This window comes from Pan troglodytes, chromosome 3, assembly GCF_028858775.2.
Source record: "Pan troglodytes isolate AG18354 chromosome 3, NHGRI_mPanTro3-v2.0_pri, whole genome shotgun sequence".
NCBI lineage: Eukaryota > Metazoa > Chordata > Mammalia > Primates > Hominidae > Pan > Pan troglodytes.
The window spans coordinates 113,835,043-113,858,355 of record NC_072401.2 but is presented as its reverse complement, the minus strand read 5'-3'; the positions used below and the strand labels follow the sequence as shown (position 1 = coordinate 113,858,355).

The 23,313-nt window shown below is 40.1% G+C and overlaps 1 protein-coding gene across 13 annotated transcripts in view; it reads right to left on the bottom strand.

Moving 5' to 3' along the window:
- Positions 1–23,313, bottom strand: part of ALPK1 (alpha kinase 1) — a 156,149-nt gene that overhangs the window by 42,439 nt on the left and 90,397 nt on the right. For 6 of the 13 annotated variants that reach the window (XM_063809742.1, XM_063809744.1, XM_063809748.1 and 3 more), the window contains 2 exons: positions 21,258–21,478; positions 16,616–16,770 (listed from right to left, as the gene is read on the bottom strand). In XM_063809742.1, the coding sequence (XP_063665812.1) occupies positions 16,616–16,770; positions 21,258–21,378 (276 nt within the window). In that variant the 5' untranslated portion in view covers positions 21,379–21,478. The remainder of the gene's footprint in view (positions 1–16,615; positions 16,771–21,257; positions 21,479–23,313) is intronic. The other 7 variants (XM_063809745.1, XM_016952036.4, XM_063809747.1 and 4 more) reach the window with 3 other exon arrangements.

The window sequence follows — 23,313 nt, the reverse complement described above, 5'->3', positions numbered from 1 at the left end:
GTACCATGGCCTTAAATATCAACACTGATGATGAATCCCACGTTTAAATACCATCCTGTTTCTCTTTCCTCGAATGCATACTTGTATATGGAATTGCCCGCCATAGCCCAAGTTGGATGTCAGGATCTCAAACTCATCATGTTTAAAGCAGAACTCTATTTTTCCTCCATTCTTGCTTCTTCCTCAGTGTTCTCTGTCTCTGTAGTGATGACTCATTCACTCATTTGCTTAGGACAAAACCTTGGAGTTTTGACTCCACGTTTGTGACTCTTTTTTTCTCTTGTCCTCTACACCCAATCCATCAGCAAATCATGTTGGCTCTACCTCTAAAATACTTGTAAGATCTGACCATTTTTCATCTCCTCCAGGGCACCCACTTTAGTCCACGCCACTGTTACAGTCTTGCTTGGATAGGGTCCCTGCTCTTGCCTCTGGTGTTCCTCTCCCTTACACAGCAAACAGAATGATCCCTCTAAAATGTAAGCCTAATCATGTCAGTTCCCTGCTCTTGACTTTAACATGGCTTCTCATCACATTTAAAATAAAATTTAGGCCAGCCATAAATATAGGCTCAGGCCTATAATTCCAGCACTTTGGGAAGCCGAGGCAGGAGGATTACTTGAGCCCAGGAGCTTGAAAGAAGCCTGGGCAACATAGGGAGACCCTGTCTTTACAAAAATATTTTTTTTAAAAATTAGCCAGGCATGGTGGTGCTTGCCTGTAGTCTCAGCTATTCTGGAGGTTGAGGTGGGAGGATCGCTTGAACAGAGGAATTTGAGGTTACAGTGAGCTATGATCACACCATCACATGTGCTCCAGCCTGGGCAACAGAGCAAGACGCTGTCTCTTAAAAAAATTAAAAAAATTTAAGTCTGTTATCATGGCCAATAAAATCCTATATGATATTGCATCTTAATACTTCATTGACCTATTTACTCTTATTTGTATCACTTCTCACCATTCTCCAGACTCTTTGCTCATCCTCCAACAAGTCTTTGTATTTGTTGCTCCTTCCATCTGCAATGCTCTGCCCTCAGATATCCGCATGGCTCCCTCATTCAGATCTGGGCTCCAGTCACCTATTCAAAAAATCCTTCCCTAGCCATTCCTCTACAATCATATTAGAGTATCTATAATCACTCACTATCTCTCGACTCTGCTTTGTCATCATAGACTTTATTACTCTCCAATATTAAATTATATATACACCATCTGACTGTGCCCAATCTCATCAACAGTAATGTTTTATCAGTACGGATTCGTGGATCTAAATAAAGATTCACTAAATCAGAATCTCAAGGTAGTAAGACCTAGGAATATATATATTTTAAGAAGCTGCTCCCCACCCCACCCCAGCTAATGCATACATGTCCCATGTAATTCTAATTCATTCACCCTATTGACCAGTATTTGGAATCTCCAGCATAAGTCATTTAAGTCATAAACAGATATAAATTATGTGCATTTTAAGCATATTAGGCAAAGGTATGGCCTTAGACAAAGAGTGAAGGGAAGCTGTCATAATTCTGTGATCAAAGCAATATAATAGGAGAGCTACTGAGACAGGTTAGGGGTCTGGCCCCTAAGCTCTTTTAAAGTTGTACTTGACAGTGACTCCAGAAGACGTAGAGGTCTCGATTTCACATACAGTGCCCATGGAAATATTGGTTGGTGCAAAAGTAACTGCAGTTTTTGCCATTTAAAAGCAATAGCAAAAACCGCAATTACCTTTGCACTAGCCTAATAATTCGTGCCTAGTGTGATAGGACGTTTTCAACAGCCATGAAAGAAATATATTTTGCCTGTGGTCTTCACATACAGAATACATAAAAAGCTCCAGAATTGAGCTGATAATATTTTCAAAATGTGACAGATTACACACATACGTGGAAAAGAAGCCAATATTGGGACTACTTTTATGAAGAAGCTAGTGAAATCCGTTACTAGAGGGAGATGCTGTGGGAAAAGGCAAAGAAAAGGGGTTTCAGCTGTGCTGAGGCACTACGTGATTTTGCATGTTACTTAACCTTTAGACTTCAACATTTTCATCTATAAAGTAAAGAAAACAACGCCACAGGGCCAGGCACTGTGGCTCACGTCTATAATCCTAGCACTTTGAGAAGCCAAGGAAGGAGGATTGTCTGAGCTCAGGAGTTCAAGATCAGCCTGGGCAACATGGTGATGACCTACCTCTGTTAAAATACAAAAAAAATCTGGGTGTGGTGGCACACGCATGTGGTTCCAGTTACTTGGGAGGCTGAGGTACAAGAATTGCTTGAACCCAGGAGATGGAGGTTGCAGTGATCCGAGATCATGCCACTGCACTCCAGCCTGGGTGACAGAGTGAGACTCTGTCTCCAAAAACATAAAAAAAGAAAAAAAAACAGCTCTACATAGATTACTGAAAAGATTACAGAGGAGTACATGTAAGGTGCCTAGCTCTTAGTAGATGCTCAATAAATAATAACATATTGTTTTGACAGTGGATTGAGTGTGAGATTGTGAAATCAGTTTCTGAGATCTCAAAATATAAAGAAAATTCTAAAAGTTTCCATTTAAATTTATTAATGAGAAAGAAATTAAGCTTCACTAACATTTTAAAAAGTGAATTGACATAAGCGCCTTACTGTGTTATGTTGGATGGTTACTCAGCACAGATGGCACATAATCGTGCTTCATCCTGGAGGAGCTGATGACCACAACTCTCTTTTTGGACTGTTTTCGCTGTACGAGCTGTATTGCGGTTTATATAGTTGATAAGTAGGTTTACAGTTTCTAGTATCACAAATCATAGATACTTTGGAATAATTCATAATGAGAGGGGGAAATACTACGAAAATCTCCACGCAAAGTTCCTTAGAGAATGGCCAAATATGGAGCTTAGACATTTTTCTTTTATGAAAGGCTTTTGTGTCAGCCTGTTCTGTGATGACAAGTGGCTGACAATAGTATGCTATGCAACAGGTATTCTGAAAAATATCTTTCAAATAATGAGGGCTGGAAGTATTTACTTCATTGTGGTTTAGGTACTAAAAATATCACATATTTTACAACACACAAATGGGAATTTTTTTTCTTTCTTTCTTTCCTAATGAAACATGACAACTAAGAAAATTTTAACCCGTTTAAAAAAATGTTCCAAATGAAGAGTTTGAATGGATTTTTGACATCCTTTGTTTAAAAAAAATCCTCTGATTAACTTGCAGAAATATGCAATTGACATTAGGGAAGGCAGAAATTTGCTAGCTGCATTTCAACAAATGATGCCTCATAATTGGTAGATGGATTGAAATGTGAGTGATGTGAATTTGTAATCATAGCTGACCATTTCTATTTGGATCTACACATCTTTGACACATAATTTTTCAACTGTGACAGTCATTAAAATCAAGTATTAAAATAAACTGTACTAGCTACATCTTCAGAGCAGAGGACTAATTCAAGATTTTTAAAACTAAACATAGTGTGTTACAATTTTAGCATGAACAAAAAGTTTCTCATGCCAATATTACACTTCAAACTTTATTTTAAAGTATTCATTTAATCTTTGTCTCATTCTTCTTAAATTTGTTCTACTGAAATCTATATACATAGTAATGCACAGAACATGTATATCATTAAATAAATAAATGTATAATGTGGTGCCTGTGTAAAAGTTTTTACAGATGAGATGAGCAATAAAAATGTTTTAAGGACAATTGATTCAAACGAATAGATTCATGGCATAATAGCAAACTTCTTTTGTGCTGTACAAATATATCCAATAAAAGAAAGTACTGATTCAAAATCTATGAATTTGTTGAGCTTAAAAATGCTTGGGTTTTGCCCTTGTGAGTGAGATAATCTTGTTTTATGAAGCAGGCAGGTGATTACACATGATGAAAGGGTGGGAGAAGGAAATCCAGGGCATATCCCTGCTGAAGTATACTTGGTGACATGGCTTGGAAATGTCTCTCAAGCTCTCTGAGCCAATCATCTCATCTGCAATATGGGTATAACAAATTTCACTTTGCAGGACTGTCATCAAGATTATATGCTGTGAAGAATATATCACATTGAATCATATGAGATTGCTGGTGTTTGACGTTTGTTGCATACAAAGGTGACACTTTATATGGTTCAACCTCATATAAACACAGTCAGATATAGGGAGATAATATTATTTCAGCTCCTTATTTACCTAACATATAAGATTTGGGAGATGATGTTTTTCTTATTTGCTGCCAGAAAGAATGATCACATCCCTAGGATTTATTTTCTGAAGGTCATCACTTTCTTTTGTCTGCCCAACATTTGAACCTGTTCATTTTCTGCTAGCATTTTGAGCTGGGTTGCTCAGCCCACTTGTCTTAGTCAGATCAACTCCTCCAGGACTTGGCTCAGTCTTCAGGCCTCATTATGGGGAGACATGAAATTCATGCCATAGATTTAGCCTCATCAAAGGGATAACTTGCATGCCTGATTCTGTGGCAACCAAAGTTTCTTGGTAGAATTTTAAGGACAAGCCACCATTTTAATTTATCTTCCATTGAAACTTGAAAGTACTATATTAAAAGGGCAGTTTTTGGCAGAGTTTTAGAGCAGGGTTTAAATCCTTGGTGATTTTAATCAGACTCTACCTTAAAGTCTGAAAATACATAGGCCTTGGGGCTAATATTTTCCTCCAAAGCTCCATTCTCTTGGCAACTAATTTTCACTTATTAAATAAAATTTATTTTTGAAGCATCTAAACCTTTTATCTGGCTTCTTTTCAAAACAAGACCTATAATGTTCAGCAAAAGAAATTCAAGTTTTAAATGTTGATTATTGAAAATTATACAATTTCTGTTTTAATTAATTCTGCTCCGAATAAAATAGTCATATCACATTAACAGAAAGAAGCAGAGGGGCAGGCTATGGGGCAGCAGAGAAAAAAGGAGTGCAACAAGGGCAAAGCTGCCCCAGCCCTACAACAGCCTGCCTAGCCAGGCAGTCATGTAGATTCAGGGAGAAAACACCACATTTAGGAGTAGGAAACCCGGCTGTGGTGGTCCCGTCATTTCCACGAACTGGCTGTGTGACTCGGTGAGCCTCTTCTCATTCTCTCTAGATTTCAGTTTCCCCACCTACCCAACAATGGGCTTGAAATAGAAGACCTCTGAATTTCTCTCCAGCTTTGATGTTCTATCATTTGATGGAGAAATAACTTGTACTCAATACGAATTATATACACACTATATATATATATATTTCACACATGTATGTGTGTATGCACACCAGGCTAAAATGATCTAAAAAATATAACAGAAGAATAATGATACTCAGCTTATAGCAGGCCACCAAATGGGAAGAGAAAATGTTTGGAAAGAATAACATTGCATTTTAAATTCTTACTTTACTTGGAGAAAAGATACAGTACTTGAGTCACTTAGTTAATGACTTTAGCCTCTCCATTGTTAAGATGTGTGCACTTCAGTATTTGTACTTGCTCTTAGAAAAGTGGTGAGAAGTTTGTTTTTGAACATTTGACCTTGTCTAGATTTAAGGACAACTGTTTAACAATCCTTCTTCTTTCTCTCTCTCTCTTCCCTTCCTTTATTATAATGGCAAGCAATGTTTATTGTAAAGAATCAAAGAAGTATAAAGAACAAAAGTAACTAGTATTCTCACCACCTTGATGAAAATGTTCACCCAAATTTATTTAGAAGATTTTCTTGTTGAGGATTAGTATTAGGTACTTCTGTAAGATCTACATGGTTGTCTTGTTTTTGTTTTGTTATTTTCTTTTAATTAGTTGAGATTTTTTCCAACTCCCCCCCACCCCCGCCCCAAATTTAAGTATGAAGGAATGCCAGCCTGCTCTTTTGGAAACATGCTTCAGTTGCATTGTGGAGAGAAGCTAGCAGGCCATGGCAGCCTATCTGCCAATATATTTCTGGGTCTTCTCCTTCTGGGCACATGATGGGATTGTATTTCTCTGGCTTCTTGAAAAGAAATGTGACCACATGGCTTCTCTTGACCAATGGCCACATCTGTTGGGTTAATTGCATTTAAAACCCAGTGTGCAATTCCTTATTTCTGCTTCCCCCTGCAATGGCAACCAGCCACATTCTACATGTTAGGTGTTTCATCAATCTGGGCTTCTGAGGAGACTGACATAAAGCAGAGCCTCCCACTGACCTCAGATGGACATGTAGCAAGAGGACAGAATAAACCTTCTTTGCTTTCAGCCCCTGAGTGTTTGTTTGTTTGTTTTTAAATCTGTCTGCAGCATGACCTTCCTGTTCTTTCAGATACAGGGAATGTGACTAGAGTTAGGGAGAGGAGTTGGATATAATTTAGGAAAGAGGCCCAGGTGCAGTGGTTCAATCCGGCAATCCCAGCACTTTGGGAGGCCTAGGCAGGTGGATCACTTGAGCTCAGGAGTTTGAGACCACCTTGGGAAACATGGCTCTGGGAAACCCATCTCTACAAAAAAATAAAAAATTAGCCAGGCATGGTGACATGCACCTGTAGTCCCAGCTACTTGGGAGGCTGAAGTGGGAGGTTGGCTTGAGCCTGGGAAGCAGAGGTTACAGTCAGCCAAAATTGTACCACTGTACTGCACTGCAGCCTGGGCAACAGAGACATACATTGTCTCAGATAAATGAAATTGCTTTTAATTGCAAAAACCACAATTACATTTTCACTAATCTAATAATAATAATATTCTAAGAATGAGATGATATGCTTGGAACCAGAATAGTTACAGTAGGATTAGGGAAAGGAAGATGTGTTTGAGAGACATCTAAGAGGAAAATTATTAGGATTTGGTAACAAATGAGATATGAGGGTTGGTGGGAAGATAAAGCCAAGGTCTTGATTTGGGGAACTGGGTGGTTTGTAGTGCCATTTACCGATATGGTGATCGCTGGGGGTGGATAAAGTTTGGTTGGTGGAGGGAGAAGAAGTTGAGAGATTATGAGTTCAGTTTTGGACCTATTGAACTTGAGACATCTAGGACATCCAAATGGAAATATTTAGTGGGCTCTTGACTGTACTATTTACCACAAACTGATGAAGTGGGAAGAGTGATATGTTTTTCCCAATCTATTTTCTCTAGTTATGTTTAAGAATAAAATAACTTAGTAGACACTAGAGCCTATTCTTCTTTTCCTTTTAGAAGCATTTTTGTTGAAATATTCCATTGAACAAATTCTGTTTTTTTTTCCTGTGGACTGGGGTTTATTTTGCCTTCTGTTCTATAGAGGCACAGGCTTACATACTAAGATTCTAGAAGTCATTTGAGAGCTTTCTTGCTTCATTGTCTTACACATATGCACTTGGTATGTTAGTTTCCTGAGAAGGCCATAAACTGGGTGATTTAAAACAATACAGATGTATCATTCCTCACTTCTGGAGGCTGGAAGTCTAAAATCAAGACGTCAGTGGGGCCATGCTCTTTCTAACAGGAGCATCTGTTCCCTGCCTTTCTTTTAGCTTCTGATGTTGCCAGCAACCCTTGCGCTTCTTGATCTGCAGCTGTATGGTTCCAATCTCTGCCTCTATCATCACACGGCATTTACCCTATGTCTCTAGGTATTCTCACAAGGCCACTAGTCACACTGGCTTAAGGGCTCACCCTACTCCAGTATGACCTCATTTTAACTTAATTAATTCCATCTACAATAACCTTATTTTCAAATAAAGTCCTCTGAGGTACCGAGGGATAAGACTTTAATGCATCATTTGGGGGGTCAATTCAACCCATGATACATGGTAAGACTGAGATAACGCTAAAATTTAATTGCCTTTAATGACAAAATTGTTTTGGCAGTTGTTGTCCATACTTTTTATGGCCTGCAGTTTGACTGTAGCACTGACACTCTCTTCAACATTTGTTGCCCTTCTCAGGTTGAGGGAGTAGCCCCTACCTTGTTCACAAGGCAAAGGAAAACTTCCAATTGCTGAACAACACAACGGCTCATAAATCTTCTGCTTGGGACTGGCATATGTCACTTCCAGCCACATTTCATAGACTAAGACAGGTTGTGAGGGCCTAGCCTAATATCTCCATGGGAAGGTATATTCCTTTCAGAGGGAGGCATGCAAGTCACATGGCAACAGTGAATATGTGGGAACAATAATACAATCTACCTCAGTCTAGCTCATTCCATGAATCATGACATACCTTAGGTTGTTTTTCATAATGTCTCTTAGATATGCTTCCTCTTTCCACTTCTCTCAAGCCTAACATTTATGCAGGACCTCACATAATCATTCTTTCCTTGGCAGTTCAGTGTGCTCCCCAAACTCAGGATCTCCCCACTCCAATTTATAATATGCACAACAAATAGCATTATCTTCTTCAGGTGATTACTTCATTTCTTTATCAGGAAACATTTAAGGCATTTACTTAAATGCCTTCCATCCCTGAGAGATACATGGGCATTATCCTCCTGACCAGTACCTAGACAATTGTCTGACTGTGGGCCACACATGGGGCAGCCTCATATATATGCCACCACACATGCACATCAAACACCATGTTTTTCAAATAACATTAATACTGTTTCATTCATCCATCCATCCACCCATCCATCCATCATCCATCCATCCAAGGGTGTTCTTTGAAGGTATGCATTTTAAGTGTCAGGGATATAATGGTGAACACAGATAAGGCCCTGTCCTCATGAAGCTTGTAGCTAGCAGAAGAGAGAGACAGAAACCCTACAAACAAATGTAAACAAATGTAAAAGAAACCCCACAAACAAATGTAAACTGCAACTTTGAAAAGGTGATACCTTATAGCCAAGCCTATATTGAGGAAGTTTGATTTAGTCCCAGAGATCAGGGCAGGCTTCCCTGAGAACTGAGATGTGAGCTGAGAAGGGAAAGATACACAGAAATTAATCAGGCAAAGGAGGGAGGGAAGAATGTCTCGGGAATGGAGAGCAGCTATGTGCATGGAATAATCCCGGTAAGAGTGTGGACTGAAAGGAGGCCATGAGATGGAGATGATGCAGCAGGGGCAGCCAAGGGAAGGACTATGCCTGGCAGGGCCCATGGGCCTCATTTCAGAGTTTTGCATTCCTAGGCATACTAGGGTGACAGACTAGAGTTGTAGTTTGCACAAACACCTCTGTGCATGGAGAAGAGATGTGGAGGAGTGAAGCGGGGTAGATGTGCGAGGCTATTCAGGAAGCAATGGCAGGAGCCCAGGTGAGATATAGCTGCAGCTGGAACAGGAGTAATGATGGGGTGGAGGGGAACTGAGGAGAGATTTAGAAAATAAGACCTACTAAGCTTGGTGATGGAATGGATATGTCAGGCAAGGGAGAAGAAAGTGACAAGAATGACCTTGAAATTCCCAGCTTATGCTACTGGACCCTGAAAGGGGACCTTATTTGAGAGCCGGGAAGAGAGGGACCATGAGTTTCAGATGTCTCTAAGACATCCAAGAAGCACATGCCAGCTTCCCCTCCTGTGCTGTCTCAGGTAAAGGCATCACTGCCCTGCACATCGCAAGACTGAAATCTTATACTTAGTGCCCACCCCGTCTGTCCAACCGGTCACCACATGCTCTTCTGCCTTTGACAAGTAGCTCAGCTCCCTTCCTCATACTCCATTCTCCTGATCTGCTATCTTATCTAGGGGACCTAAACAAAATACAATTGTTGCAGCCTCAGAGCCACCAGACATTTGGCTGGAGCAAGGTTCTTTCTGAGACAAACTTTCATTTTCAGATCATGGCAAGATCCAGAGGTTCCTGAATTAGTCAGGGCAAGAGTACGAGCAATCAGGCCCCTGGCCATGGCTGTGACCAACCACTGGTATCTCAACATCTTAAAAGCCAGCACAGGCCAGGCACAGTGGCTCACGCCTGTAATCTCAGCACTTTGGTAGGCTGAGGCGGGCAGATCACGAGGTCAGGAGATTGAGCTCATCCTGGCCAACATGGTGAAACCCTGTCTCTACTAAAAATACAAAAATTGGCTGGGAGTGGTGGTGCGTGCCTGTAGTCCCATCTACTCAGGAGGCTGAGGCAGGAGAATGGCTTGAATCTGGGAGGTGGAGGCTGCAGTGAGCCGAGATCATGCCATTGCACTCCAGCCTGGGCAACAGAGCAAGATGCTGTCTAAAAAAAAAAAAAAAAGCCAGCATGGCCCTCCTTGTGTGCCCCTGAATGGAAAGAACAGAGGTGTCCATAGAGAGATGGGGAGTTCAAATTGTGACTTTGAAAAGTTACTTCTCTGGGCATTAATTTTCTTAACTGTGAAAAGGGAATTATAACCCTTCTCTTTAAGGGTTGTCGTCATAGCTGAAAGAACATAGATTGAGCAACTGCCACATATTAGGAGGTCAATACATGGGAAGAACCATTCCAATAAGCTGGACTTTGACAAGGGTTGCCCTCTCTCTTCATTTTTGTAGTTTTCCAGGACATGAATTGGGTCTTCTCTTTCTTCTGCACTTCTTTGAGTGTTCTGTCAAACATCTGGCACATGCTGACGCCCAGTAAAGTTTGTTGAATGAATGAATGCAGAGTTTATCTACACTTTGTGGTTTTTTTTTTTTTTTTTTTTGCAACTTGATGAAAAAGATTTCTGCTATGAAAGCCCCAAAGCACATAAGATGAAAAATGATGAAAGAATCATAATCTAAACAGCACCTGTTACTGCTTTTGAATTCTCTATTACTAATATAAAAACCGGCACCTGGAATAAATGTTTTAAAATTAGTTTTAAGGACATCTTTTAATCAAGAGCTTATTCATGGAGGGAATTTTATTGTTTCCATAATTTTCTTTAACTTGATATTTCATTTCCTAATAAATTCATACTTTGCTTTCTTTTGCTAAAGTCTCTCCTCCATCCCCTGAGCTCACGAGTTAGTCACACTAGGCATTTTTAAAGCATTTTCTGCAATCTTGCAATGACCAACTCTTATATTTATTCATGTTTATTCATGTTTTAAATCTCACCCCTCTAACATCTTAAGTAGTATAAAAACAAAAATATCAACAAGTCAAAGGCACCAAGATAATACAAAGAGACATATTAGAAAAAATATTCTGGCTATGCAGCCATAAAAAAGAATGAGAGCATGTCTTCTGCAGGAACACAGATGGAGCTGGAGGCCATTATCCCTAGCAAAGTAACACAGGAACAGAAAACCAAATACCGCATGTTCTCACTCTAAGTGGGAGCTAAATGATGAGAACTCATGGACACTTAGAAGGGAACAACACACTGGGGCCTATTGGAAGGTGGATGACGGGAGGAAAGAGAGTATCAGGAAAAATAACTAATGGGTACTAGGCTTAGTACTTGGGTGACAAAATACTCTGTACAACAAACCCCTGTGGCACAAGTTTACCTACATAACAAATCTGCATGTGTAGCCCTGAACTTAAAATAAAAGTTAAAAAAATTATTGGGACTAAATTGATCAAACTTTATTCATCCACAGGGGTTTTCCACAAAATAGCATAAAGAAACAACTCAACATTTATTATTATTATTATTATGGTGTCTTTTCAAATCACTCCAGGGCACCACAGATACTTTCCAAAAATATTTACAACATCAGGGCTATCAGATTACCCATTTTTCATGGTTGTAGAGTTGAAAAGGACATGGGAAAAAGAATATCCTCCTGAGCCTGCTTCATGTCCTCAGATTGTGCTTTTAGTGCCAACCTACAAAAATGATCTCGTATCTCCGTGAGTGGGCACCACAGTAAATCCAGGGCTGACTGACAGCAGGCCCCTCCCTCCACAGAAATAAGCCAGTCTCCCTCCAGCATCAGGACTCCCAAACCTGTGCAGGGAATGTCCAAACTCAGGGCTATCACACAGCTCTTGGCCTTGCAGCCCAATCTGCTCCCACTTGCAAATCCAAACACATCCTTTACTTTACTTTTTGAAAGCTTTACTTTCATATTTTATTTTAATTCACTAGACATTTTTTGTTGTTGTTTAGAAGAGTGAAAACTACAGAAAGAAAAATTCCCAAGGTGGCATCCACGTTGAGTTCTTCCCCGGCATCTCAGCAGCAAGTTAGCATTCTATGGGTTTTCCTAGCTAGCACTCCACCGCCATGGCCCAAAGCTGAGCTAAACAGAAGCTAACGCTAAATGCCTTCAATACTTTTTGAAAAATCCATCAAAGGTTTTGCTGAATGATATTTATAAGGGCCTTACTGTTCTCTTTCACAGACTGAAATGCCCTTCTCCGACACTTGAAAAAAGTTGCTCACGCTTTTCATCTTTCCCTCTCAGAGTGTAAACATTGTTTTGAGTGAAAAGAGCTGAAGGAGCGCTTACTTTCCCTTGAAATTTTATTTTTAAATAAGAGAGGGAGAAAATCCTTTTTCTGACTAATACTAATAATACAGGTCAAAGTGTCAGGCGATATACAATTAAATGGAAAACAAAAAAGGTTCCCCCTCTTTTTCCCACAGTACAATGGCACTGGAATATAAATTACCGATGAAGATGAAATAATACTTCAAAGCCTATAGGGCAGGGCAGCTCGGTGTTTACAAAGTATTTTCTATGGCACGATGAGACATTAAAGATGATGGTAACCCATGGACTTGAGGGTGTTGCTGAATAGACTGAAACTAGCATGAGGTAGGATTTTAGGTCCCCGTAGCCTGTGACCCCGTGATATGCTTTGTTTTACAAGGGCAGCTGCAGTTATCAACAGATGTTTCAGCAATAAATAATTGGTATCATCTCGGAAAAGACCCATCTACCTAGGGAGAGGGCATAATACCAAAAACACTGCCCAGCTATTACAGCCACATTAATCTCCCATCTCTTCAGGTTTCTTGGGGAGCGTACTGCAGGTGTTTTTTCTGGGAGAGCGCGGACAAACTCTCTCAAGTCAGCAAGCTTTGTGTGGAGTGTAAAGGAGGTTGGCCCCTGCCATAAATTTCTGTCTGTGGCCACACACCAAAGGAAAAGGGATTGGAGAGTCAGGGAGGAGGGGAGGAGAGCAGTGGGGAGGGAGGAAATGGGAACACAGTGGAGACCAGAAAGCAAAACACAAAACGTGTATCATTTTTCTTGGTTAAGTTCAGCCCAAGAGAATAACATTATAAATGACTCTTAATTTTACCAACTCATGAACTGTGGAAAACAGTTGTTTGTGACTTGCCTTTTTCTTAAGCATTCTGTTCTCAACTTCGATCTGTTATTTGTGGAATTAAAGACACAGTGTTTATGCTCTGAGTACAATGCTTATTTGAAAAACAGAGGGGAAACATTTTATGGGAAGGATTCATTTCAAGGTAAAAAAATCACAGAAAGTTTATATTTATGAATAAACTATAAAAAGAGAGAAAACATGAAAAGACAAACTCAGTAATCTTTAACTATTTTTTACATGAGAATGGAATTTCACAATTAATCAGTTATTAAAATATGACCATCCAGCTCTGACAAACTCTAATATTGAAATCGACCAGATTGGGATACAATGAAACAAAAACAAATCATGGAATTTATTCAAACTATTTTTAATAATCTAAGATATTAAAAATAGATTTTAGGAGTGCCTGACTCACAGGGTGCTATGGTTCTCCATATTTACAAAACAGAGTGGTTTAGCAATTGTGCACTTGGGGTCTGGCACAATAGGAGAACATCCTAAAAGTCATTAGGAGGTGCGGTTGCTTAATTTATAGCTTGCTGGGCAAGCTAAAGAAAATGATGCTCAGAGTTCAAAAAGCTGCCAGATTAAATACATTAGAGACTAAAGAAGGCCTAATAGACAGCGCCCCTTAGAGCTGCTACTGAGTGACCTTGTGAGCTGGGCTCAAACTTCTTAAATTCTCTATGCTTCTATTTCTCCAATTGTGAAATTTGTGTAGTATAGAGAGGCATAGCGGGAGGTATCATAAGTGGGCTCTTAAAATAGTCTACCAACTATGAGCAGCTTCTCTCCCAACTCACATTAAACCCCCAGTGCAGCGGGACTGATGTTTTTAATGATGTTTAAAACATCGTTTTCAGTTTTTAAGCTAATGTCACTCCAGCTTTGAATGCAGGGCTCAGGGGATCTGGTGATTGCAGGATGGAACAAGGGGAGTAAACCCCAGTTATAGTGATGTGCCACATCACTCAGCCTATGTTCAAAAGTCAGAGAAACCTGCTAAGCCCAAAAGTCAAAGCTGAGTCACTCCCTCTTGCGAGGCCGTTTTGCTCTCGCCTTCCTTGGAAGGTTTGTAAAGTTCTTTTATGCCACTAGGCTAATTCCACAAGGGATCTCCAAGCAAGTAAAGTGACCATCAGCTTTTGCAGAAGGGCTCCAGTCTAAGCAACAGTTCCCAGAATTGATGGAAAAGAGATTTTTTTTTTTTTTTATTGGATTGGTCTCCTACAGCCTTCTCACTGGATTCTCCTTACTCCTTACCTTGACCCTCTCCACTATATCCCCATTCAGGCTCTCTGCCCTTCCCCCTTGCTTGCCACTCTACTCTTCCCTGCGAACAGTGGCTCTCAAACTTTAGCATCAGAATCATCTGGAGGGCTTGTCTAATGCTGATTGCTGGACTCCCACCCCCAGGGTGTTTGATTCAGTAAGAGTTTTTGATTTGCACCCAAGAATTTGAATTTCTGACCAGATTTCAGGCGATGCTAATCTATTGTTGGGAGGTCTCACATTTATAGCCACTGCTTTAGAGCTGCACTGTCCAATAAAATGGCAGCCCTGACCACATGTGACTATTTACACAGAAATGAATAAAAAATAGCTAAAATAAAAATTCAGTTCTTCGGTCCCATTCACCACATTTCAAGTGCTTGAGAGCCATCTGTAGCTAGTGGCTACCATATTGAACAGCACAGCTGTAGAACATTTCCATCATCAATACAAAAAGTGTTACTGGATGGCCTACAGCTTACTTTAGATACAATAAATAAACCTCATGGCTTCTACCTGTTTTTTCAAGCTCTTCACTTGGTGCTTCCTGATGGAGAATTGGAGTTGGATGAAGGAGAAGGCTGTAAGTCACAATTTCACCACTTACTGGTCTGTTCCCCTGGGCAAATTAATCTCTCTGCACCTTAATTTCCTTGTTCAAAAGAGCGATGATAATGGTAATACAGGAGAACCCCAACTTACAATGGTTCAACTTATGATTTTTTTACTTTACAATGGTGTGAAAGCAATATACATTTAGTAGACTACAACCATTCTGTTTTTCGCTTGCAGCACAGTATTCACTAAATTACACAAAATATTCAATACCTTATTACAAAATAGGCATTATTATTAGATGATTTTGCCGAACTGTATACTAATGTAAGGGTTCTGAGCTTGCTTAAGGTAGGCTAAGCTAAGCTATGATGTTTAGTAGGTTAGGTGTAGTAAATGCATTTTTAATGTATAATATTTTTGACTTATTATATTTCCAGCTTATGATGGATTTACTGGGGGCAACTCCTTTGTAAGTCAAAGAGCATCTGAATCACTCTGTAAAGTGTTACAAGCACTTTGTAAACTCTATAGTGATAGTTAAGTTATAGTTATTATTTTATTCTACTTTTCCACTAATACTGACCACATTTATTTAAAACCCTGGCTCACCATTGTGTTCTCTTTAAGTATTCACTTTCCTTTGCTTGCAATCCCCAGTCTGCTTAACCTGTTTTGTTTGTTTTTTAGGAGGATGAGAGAGCTGGGGTTTTACTGTTTCTATTAAGTCTCTAAAGATGCTCTTGTGTGTCTATAGATCAGGGGGTCTTTCTTAGATTTTTGCTTGAATGGGCAAAGACAATGTCTATATATTTATTTTGGGATGACTCAAAAATACAATCTTACGTAAACCAATAAAGTAAAAATTTTAGGATATTGTCATGCTTTAATGCCTGACAAATATATTTTTTATTTGAGAAAAGATATATATATATATAAATTAGCAAGCTTTCTTCCTTGACAATCTTCTGAGAGAATGTGGGTAAAAAGCAATGCTATCAGAAAGGAAAACGGTTCTCCCTATGTTATCCCCAGAACCAAAGCCTGAATCCTGAGCTGCAATCTGAGTTCCTGTGCCACTCCTCAGGCTCTCTTCTATCTGGCATAGAAGTACCAGTTCAATTAATTTCCAATAAATGAGTTGAGAAATAAGCATTTCAATGACTTTGACTTGATGCTTCCTGAACAGCCTTAATCTTGAGGATATAAGAAAGTCAACAGGACCCTAGGTGGGGCTCAGGAAAGGAATATGCCAGACTTCAATAGCTTAGACAGCAAGTCACACTGATGAAACAAGGGTGCATTTACTTTTTAAAGCTACCTAACTTTTAGAAAGTAGCATTTCAAAATTAAAATGCTGTGAGGAATGGTGAAATCAAATCTGCTTCTTTGGCCCACCAAGGATATGTAAATATTTCAAGATGACAGGGTTCATGTTAGACTCACTGACCACTCTTCACTTTTACTGGATTTGGCTTTACAACACAAGATCTTATGGGCAAGCAATGTTTTTCAAACAGCTATTTCCCTCACATTAGTCAATCTGGCAGAGCTGAGCATAAGGGTAGGGGGCTGTCTTGTGCTTCAAAGAAATTTAATCTATTAGACCACTTAGAGTCTAAATGCCTCACTTGGGGATATCAGAGGAACAGGTGGTGTGGCTCTTCCTACCAGTAACTGCTGCAACCCGGCGCCAATCACATCCTTCAGGTTTGTTTTGTCCTCTGGGCCCACGGCTTGTTTGTACTGCCACTTTTCAGGCACGAAGGGCCACTTCATTTCCTTTGCCTCCTGGATCAGGGTCCTTAACTCGCTGGGGAGTAAAGCTGAAAAGGTCAGAGTTCAGGTAAGGAAATTGCAGTCAAAGAAAAGGCTGTTGAGCTACCAATGTTATGATGAAGCACCTCAGTGGCAAAAAAAAAAAAAAAAAAAAAGAGAAAAACCTTTTCCCTGCCTCTTGCTGGCTGGTCTAAGCTGTTGGTTCTGACTCAAAGAATAACAGTGAGGAGCTATCTGTCAGGGGTGGCCCTGGCCGACTTTGCCCTACAGGTAAATTGGGGTAGTCAGGCATTAAGAAAGGTTTTTAGCAGGAAGTAAAGCACTTTAGTGACTATCTCTGCATGAAGAATCAGAGAAAGGAATGAAGGAAATATTATTTTCCCTGTAAAATGAGAAAGGGACTGAAATGGAATGGCATTCTGGGCTTGTGGCAGGTGGATGATGCAGTGTTAATTTGTACAACCTCTTTTTGCTTCTCTAAGACTTCACTTTCTCATCCCTTCGATATGGACTACATTTGAATACAGAAAATAACTACGACAAACACATATCAGATTTGAAATGGTGTAAATTAATTGTGAAATGGCCCTGTTTCACATTAGTAGATGTATTAAATCTCTTAACGGGCACCAAATCTACTTATAGTGGTCCATAATCTCCTATACAAACTTTGGAAACCCAAGCAGCTTTAGCAACTGGAAATTTTTCTTAAGTTTGGCACCCGAAACAGACTTGAATTAACTAGAGGGTATTTATAGTCCTGGTTAAGGACTCAGTGAGATTGCTCAAACGTTTTGCTGCAAAATTTTTTGTGTTTGACTGCACTCCACCTGCTACTGAAGTATGAATGTGATATACAGTACATGCACCAGAAGACCCTCCTAACACTAGAAAAATTCTGAATTCTGAAGTACACATGTGATGCCAGGGTTCTGAATAAAGAATTATGTATATATGGACCTGTACATATGACTGCCATATAAATAAAGGACCTGTATATATGACTGCCAGCTATAAATCTCTAGGTACTCGTCTTGCAAGCCTCTCATGCTCAACATCCAAAACTCAACTCATCACTTTTTTCTAAATCCATTTTCCCTTATAAATCTCTACTTTAATGACTGGCACCACCATTTACTAAGTTCCCCGAATCTGAAACCAAGGAGTCAGTCTAGACTTTGTGTTCTCTCTTCTTCCCCAAACCTAATTGGTTGTCAAATCCTGTGGCTCCTAAAATCCATTTCTTCCTCTTCCTTGGCAGTAATTCTTGCCTGAGTTATTGTCTGAATCTTGCTCCGTCCAGTCCCTCTTGCACATTGTAAAGCCTCACTTTTCTAAAAACAAGATGGACCAGTCCATTGCCCTGAATAAAAATCTTCAATGGTTTGGCAAATCCTGTTCTGGCTCTTTGGATTGACTTCCCCCAGTGCCTTGTGACCAAATTCAGGCCCACTTGCTTCAGCACTCAATGCAAACATTGCCACTTCTCCTCAATCCACCGTGACCTCACAGTGGAATTGAGCGCCCGCTCTGAGCACTTCCAAACCCAAGGGAGCAGGCTCTTTTCAGCCATTATCCCACTGCTCTGTAACTATTTCTGTCTCTCACTGGACTGCTATCTCCCTGAAGACAAGCATCATGTCTCATCATTTTTATAAGTCACACCATGATGGGTGAAAGACCAGTATGATTAAAAGACAAGGTTCATCTTCTAGCTGGCCCTTTGAAAATATTTTTATATCATCTATAAAAAAGACATGGTTCATCTAGTATCTATGTGAAACATGTTAAATACAGCAAAAGAGATATGACAGAAAGAACAAAAGAAAAAAGGAGAGAGAAAATCTAACTTGGTCTGTGATCCCTTTTTATGAGCCATTTAGAACCACTTATGAACTGGGCAAATGTAAGGAAGTTTTCTGGTGGGGAAGGACTGTTTGGCATTGAGGGGATATCACATGGGCTATGCCAATGAATGATTCACACTGATTACCGAGGATGGCTTACAGGTATCACACTGAAATTATCGCCCCCTATCTCCATTGAGCAGTCCAGGAGCATCTACTGTGTGACTGATGGTGCTCCCCCTTGAAAGCAGACCCACAGGATTAGGGACTTAGGTGGCCACGTTCTGCTGGAAAACCTGACCCTCTTACAGCCACTGACATAATTTCAACTTCTGAAACTGTTTTCAATATAGCTGTAGAGAACATTTCTTCAAGAGCATTTCTAAACAGTCACAGACAGGATGACCCCTTAGTCCTGTTTGCTTAGGACCATCCTGTGTGGTCCTAGGGTCCTTATTAACAGTGCTCCTTTTCACTCTCAGAAGTGTCCCAGTTTAGCTAATAAATTCTTTAAATTATTTGAACACTGAGTCAATGTGAGCAGTCACATGGCAAAGGAAATGTGATTTCTGGGTTCATAGAATTTTATCACACTTTGGAGTGAATAGTGTTCATATTTTCAAATTTCTTCATGGTAATGGAAAAGTCTGTTCTTTACAACTGACTCATTTTTGCCTCCTTCACATCACCCTTTCCCCATACCTCACGTCAGAATGTCCTGTGGGGCACTCTGAAATAAAATATGCCTCTTAACTATGTTTTCAAAATGTATCTCTGGATTTCAGTTCCTTCTTCATTTCTGGAGAAGTTGCTGGGGTAGTCACCCATGCTGACAAGGACAGTTTCTGAGGGAAAATCATGGCGTCGAGAGGAGGAAGGAGAAGAAGAAAAACCTCAGTGTTTGTGTTGCAGGGTCTGCTGGCTCGCCCCGCTGCCATAAGTGACCCTGTACTAATGTCTTTCTCTGGGAGCACATGCGGTGACGACATCGGTGGCGGCACGACCCGCCTGCTCGAGCCGCTCCGCAGCCACCTGCCGAGGGAAGGGATCCGGTGCAGGCTGCACTCCATCCGCACGGTGGGCTCGGGTGGCACACGCAGCGCCGCCCTTGGGCTGGGGCTGATGCTACGGCTGCCAATGGCTCCGCTTAGGAGGCGTCCTTCCCCGTCGGTTTATTGGATTCAACCAACGCCGGGCAGTCAGCCCCAGACCCAGCAGTAACCTCCTCTGCCTCTCTGATCACTTACTTCCCCAAGCAGCTTACCTGAAGGGCCATGTCTAATTTAGTGATTTGCCTTATCTGGAACTAAACTGATTACTTCTTCTATTCTGTGGCACTCGGGAAGAAAAAGAAAAGAAAATGCTACTCAATTAGGAGCTCAGAGTCTTCATCAGGGAGAACACAAAGCTTAAAGGAATTTGGCTGAGGAGACAAAGGGTGTGGTGTAGTAAAAGGGAGAGAAAAACTTCAGTGGAAACAACAGAACACAACACACCGCCCCTGGGGAGAACTAGGGCCAGCCATAGAGCATATTCTATAGGTGCCAAGTACCTGCCATTCCCTGACAAAGGCTGACATCTGTGAGAGTGATCTCAGGCTGACAGGCACATGGAGCCAGGAAGCAAAGTCACACATTGGTGTATCACAGAAACTGAGGCTGTGAGATGACTGGACGTAGGGGATTTTTATCTTGAAAGGAGGACAAATGACAGGTTACAAATAATTAAGACTTCCATAGTGCCCTTGTAAAAATATATGTGCCTATGTACAAGAACTCAGGAAAAAAGACTCTCCCAGAATGTTTTCCCATTACATAATGAACAACAGCAAAAAATGAGGAGTATGCATTTTATTTGGGAATCTTGTTTCTGTGAGGAATAGCAAAGTGCTAAAAATACTGAGAAAAATATTAAAAGCATGTAAAAAGGACAGTACTTATGGAAGTGGAGGAAAATTTATTCAAATGCTAAAAAGAAATCTAAAAAAAAACAAAAAACAAAACAGAAGGTTGCCTCTCAAAAATTGGTTAAAGAAGAAATAAGAATTGCTTTAACTTTCTAGACTTTGTGATGGAAACTTCCCAAACAATGACTTATCTGATATTCTGAATGGCACAAAGAATAAAATGAGCAAAAAGCCAAATTCTTAAAACCTGATAATGATGCAATCAGTATTTATCGAGATGAGAGAATTTATTTTACAAATGGTGTGAGAATATAGCATGAAGAATGTATTGGTGATCAAAAAAGTGAGATTGGACTGGTGAGATGACGTATTTATGGAAACCCTAGAAGTCTATGGAAACTGATGAGGCAAAAAATCCTAGTTTGAAAAAAAGTATGTGCCACCATTCAGAAATTGCTTCAATTTTTTAATAATTGAAATTTATGTGCACCAGCCAACTTGGATCCTTTGTTCTTCTTGAACTAAACTGTTTCTTGTAGCCTCATGTTTACTGAAGCCTAAAATTAGAACTGACAGCAATTCAGTGCAACAAAGTGGGCTTCCTCCCCTGCCCGTCCGCCCGCAGCCCATGTCCCATTCATGCCCTAGAAATCCACTCATCTCTCGGTGGTCATCTGCCAAGAGAAGAAAAATAGGGCAGAGATAAGAACGTGTCATTCAGGCAGGGGACAGGAGAGTGAACCTGCTGGTTCACCCCTGGTGCCTCCCATCAGAACCTCACCTCTGCAGCGCTGGTCCTCGCTCTTGTCCTCTTCCGACACATCTGGCGCTTCCAACAAGAGCTGATCCAGCACTTGCTTGCACTCTTGCAGTAGCACAGCTACCACTTTTTGATTATTCATGATGATTACGATGAATTGGGTGTCCCTGGGTCTAGGGTGATCAATTACCTAGGAGAAGACATTGATTCTCAATAAAGGAGCCCCTTGAAGGCCGAAGTACCTGGTGAACAAAAGAGAGGGAAAGATGATTAACTGAAGCATCATCAATTATCTGTGGGACTCAAGCAGGGAGGGATAATAGGGCAAACAGAGGAAAATACATGACAGCCCCCGAGGACTTTATTAGAGGAGTGTGTGAAATTACTGCAGGGCCTGGCTAGATGGGCAGCACCTCCGAAGGCCTCAGAGTGCAGAAGCGAGAGGGGCCTGGTACAGACCCCAGTTATCTATCCACAGTGACGTCAGTGGAATTACATGGGCCAAATGAAATGAATATACTGCATGATTTATTTATCTTCTGCATACTTCACATCAGTGCCTCTGGAGCTCAGTGACACCACACTCTCTGCTCTCTAGAAGTCCACAGGAAGCATCTGGCTAACAGTTCTAATATTAGACACTAGTACACGGTAATAACCCACTGCTGATTTCCCCTGTGCAGAATTCTTCATAATATTTAGCATGATATAATTTGGACCAAGATAGGCAATGACAAATGCCAAATTTAAAGCTCTTCACTGCCAGGAACATTACCAAGTAAAATAGAGAACTGATATCCTAGAAAACCCAATTTCCCAAATCCATCAAATGGATGGATCTGTCATATGGATCTACTTATATTGTCATTTAACGTATATACAATTGAGAGATTTCTTATGCAAATATTAGTGTGATTAATGAGCTACTGCCGTCAAGGTAATTTCAAGAATGAAATAACTTACTAACAGTGCAAAAAATTGCCTGACAAATTCATAGAAAAACATTATTCAATTAACAAATCTTTTTGTCTATCTTTCTTTCGTTAAAGTATTATATTGTAAATGAAAGACAGGAAGTTATTCTCTCTTAGACATTGCCAGAATAGATAGTGGAGCTGCTGTCAGGTTTAGACACTCCTGGAGGGCATGTAGAATTTTATTACCAAAAGCAAGAGAGTCTGAAAGGGAAGAAAGTAAGAGATATATGGATGGCTCTAGTTATTCTGTCTCTGAGCTTATGCATGCAATGAAGTAACCATTGAAAATATTAAAGCAGTGAATTATTGTGTTGGTGTTGGGATTAAATGTGCTCTACTAGCCAATGGTTTCTTAACTAACTTTAAGAAGTTGGTTTTCAATTTGAAATAGCAAGAAAGCCTTTTTCTCTCTCTCATTTTCTATTCTGTGACTTAACAGGAGCAGAAAATGAAAGTTGAGCTAACTGTGTAATCTAAATTTTGTGTTTTTCATACTAACTTGGCAGGTATACTTCGTATCTCCATATACTTTGTGTTTAAACACACACACACACACACATTACACACATACATTACAGAGCTAGAACTGCCAAAGCAAAGCTTGAGGTTATTACAGGCTTGTTTCATTTAAAATACTAATGTATTTGTTGATGAAGAACACAAGCAGAGTGCTCAAATACAAAATTTGTGTTACTTGAAAGGACATTCACTTAAGTGAGATACTGAGGAATTAGTCACTAAGAGCAAGTCTAACCATCGGTGTCTCTGTGCCACTTTTTGGTAATTCTTGGAATGTTTCAAACTTTTTCATTATTATTATATCTGTTATGGTGATCTGAGATCAGTGATCTTTGGTGTTATTATTGTAATTATTTTGGGGCACCACAAACTGTCTGGGAGCCAGCAAAGTTAATCCATAAATATTGTGTGTCTTCTGACTGCTCCACTGACCAGTCATTTCTTACTATCTTTTCCTCTCCTCAGGCTTCCCTATTCCCTGAGACACAAAAATATTAAAATTAGGTCATTTAATAACCCTACAGCGGCCTCTATGTGTTCAAGTGAAAGGAAGAGTCACACATCTCACACTTTAAGTCAAC